We start from the raw sequence: 2,828 nt of genomic DNA, 5'->3' as shown, positions 1-2,828 counted from the left end.
ATCCCCTCTCAATCTTCTAAACTCCAGCGAGTACAATCCTAATTTGCGCAATCTTTCCTCATAAGTCATTCCTACCATTCCAGGTATCAGCCTGGTGAATCGCCTCTGCACTCCCTCCATTGCAAGAACATCCTTCCTTAGATAAGGTGACCAAAACTGCACACAATACTCCAGGTGTCGTCTCACCAAGGCCCTGTACAGCTGCAGTAAGGTATCCTTGTTCCTATACTCAAACCCTCTTGATATGAAGGCCAACATACCATTTGCCTTTTTTAACCGCCTGCTGTACCTGCATGCTCGCCTTCAGAGACTGATGAACAAGTACCCCTAGGTCTCTCTGCACTTCCCCATCTCTTAATCTATTGCCATTCAAATAGTAATCTGCCCTCCGGTTTGTATTACCAAAGTGGATAATCTCACATTTATCCACATTGTAGTGCATTTGCCATGTATCTGCCCAGTCCCTCAATTTATCCAAATCACACTGGAGCTTCCTGACCCCCTCTTCCGTGCACACAAGCCCTCCTAGCTTAGTGTCATCTGCAAATTTGGAGATATTACATCCAATCCCTTCATCCAGATCATCAATGTAAATTGTGAACAGCTGGGGTCCCAGTACAGATCCCTGTGGCACACCACTGGTCACCGCCTGCCACTCAGAAAATGAGCCATTTATCCCAACTCTCTGTCTTTTATCTGCCAGCCAGTTCTCAATCCACATCAATACTTTGTCCCCAATCCCATGAGCCTTGATTTTGGAAGCCAGTCGTTTATGCGGGACCTTATCGAAGGCCTTTTGGAAGTCCAGGTACACCACATGCACTGGCTCTTCCCCATCTATTTTACCTGTCACCATCTCAAAGAATTCCAATAGATTTGTCAAGCACGATTTACCTTTTGAAAATCCATGTTGACTCTGTCCGATCCCTTCTCTGCTAGTCATATGCTCCGCTATTACATCCTTAATAATGGATTCCATCATTTTGCCCACTACTGATGTAAGGCTCACCGGCCTATAATTCCGCGCTTTTTCTCTACCCCACTTTTTAAATAGTGGGGTAACATTATCTACCCTCCAATCCATGGGTACTGATCCTGAGTCTATTGAGTTCTGGAAAATAATTCTTAAAGCATCTGCAATCTGAATGGCCACTTCCTTAAGTACCCTAGGATGTAGATTATCAGTCCCTTGGGATTTATCTGCCTTCACTCCTCTACAACTTACCTTCCCTTTCCTTTCCTCTCCCTCTCCCTCTCTCCTTCTCCCCTCACTCTCTCCCTTTATCCCTCCCCCTTCCTTGAAAACTCTCCCTCCCTCTCCTTTCCTCTCCCTCTCCTCGTCTTCCCCTCACCCTCTCCCAAAAATCCCTCCCCTTCGACAACACTCCCTCCCTTTCCTCCTCCTTGCCCTCTTCCTCTCCTTCCCCTCTCCCTCTCCTTCTCCTCGCCCTCACTCTCTCCCTATATCCCTCCCCTTCCTCAACAACTGTCCTTCCCTCTCCCTCTCCTTACCCACTCCCTCGCCTTCTCCTGTTCCCCTCACCCTCTCCCTATATCACTCCCCCTTCCTCAACATCTATCCCTCCCTTTCCTTTCCTCTCACTTTCCTTCCCCCCTCACACACTCCCTCATTCCTTCCCCCTTCATTGAAATCTCTCCCTCTCCTTTTCCCCTCACCCTCTCCCTCCATCCCTCCTCCTTACTCAACAACTCTCTCTCCCTCTCCTTTCCTCTTCATCTCCTTCCCCTCTCCCTCTTGTCATTCACACCCTCTCCCTATATCCCTCACCCTTCCTCGACAACTCTCACTCCCTCTCCTTCCTTTCCTCCTCTTCCCCTCACCCTCCCTCTATCCGTCGCTCGACAAATCTCCCTCCCTCTCCCTCTCCTTCCCCTCTCCCTCTCCACTTCCACTCACCTTCTCCCTATATCCCTTCCACTTCCTCAACAACTCTCCCTCCCTCTCCTTCCCTCCCTCTCCTTATCCTCCCCCCTCCCTCTAACCCTCCCTTCCTCAACAATTCTCCCTCTTTCTCCTCCCATCTCCCTCCCCTCTCCCACTCATTCCCCTCGCCCTCTCTCTCTATCCCTACCCCTTCCTCGACAACTCTCCCTCCCTCTCCTTTCCTTGCTGTCCTTCCCCTCTCACTCTCCTTCTCCTCTTCCCCTCGCCCTCTCCCTCTATCCCTACCCCTTCTTAGACATCTCTCCCTCCCTCTCCCTCTCCTTCCTCTCTCCCTCTCCCTCTCTTTCTCCACCCCTCACCCTCTATCCCTTCCCTTCCTCAACAATCCTCCCTCTCCCTCTCCTTCCCCTCTGCCCCTCCTTCCCCTCACCCACTCCTGATCTCCCTCCCGGTTCCTCGACATCTCACCATCCCTCTCTTTTTTTCCTCTCCCTCTCCTTTCCTCTCCTTCCCCCTCTCCTTATCCTTCGCCTCTTCCCCTCACCCTCTCCCAATATCCCTCCTCCTTCTTTGACAATTCTACCTCCCTCTCATTCACCTCACCCTCTATCCCTCCCCCTTCCTCAACAACTGTCCTTCCCTCTCCCTCTCTTTACCCACTCCTTCGCCTTCTCCTGTTACCCTCACCCTCTCCCTATATCACTCCCCCTTCCTAAACAACTCTCTCTCTCTCTCCCTCTCAACCAGTCCTTCTCCTTTTCCCCTCACTGTCTCCCTCTATCTCTCCCCCTCCCTCTCCTTCCCTTTTCCCTCTCCTCTTCCCCCACCCTCTCCTTAGATCCCTTCCCTTTCCTCGACAACTCTCAATCCCTCTACTTCCTATCTTCTCCTCAACCTCTCCCTAGATCCCTCCCACTTCCTC

At 51.2% G+C, this 2,828-nt stretch overlaps 1 protein-coding gene across 1 annotated transcript; it reads left to right on the top strand.

Moving 5' to 3' along the window:
* The first annotated feature begins 1,145 nt into the window (after positions 1-1,145).
* On the top strand, positions 1,146-2,003 carry LOC138752981 (uncharacterized). Its single transcript, XM_069915579.1, has one exon. It carries the CDS (start codon positions 1,146-1,148, stop codon positions 2,001-2,003), a length of 858 nt encoding a protein of 285 aa, XP_069771680.1.
* The last annotated feature ends 825 nt before the right edge of the window (positions 2,004-2,828 follow it).

This window comes from Narcine bancroftii, chromosome 2 (assembly GCF_036971445.1).
Source record: "Narcine bancroftii isolate sNarBan1 chromosome 2, sNarBan1.hap1, whole genome shotgun sequence".
NCBI lineage: Eukaryota > Metazoa > Chordata > Chondrichthyes > Torpediniformes > Narcinidae > Narcine > Narcine bancroftii.
The sequence above is the reverse complement of the archived record's forward strand: the minus strand, read 5'-3'. Positions and strand labels throughout refer to the sequence as shown.

Coding starts and splice junctions, on each gene's coding strand:
- LOC138752981 (XM_069915579.1), top strand. CDS start 1,146: ATGGCCACTTCCTTAAGTACCCTAGGATGTAGATTATCAGTCCCTTGG.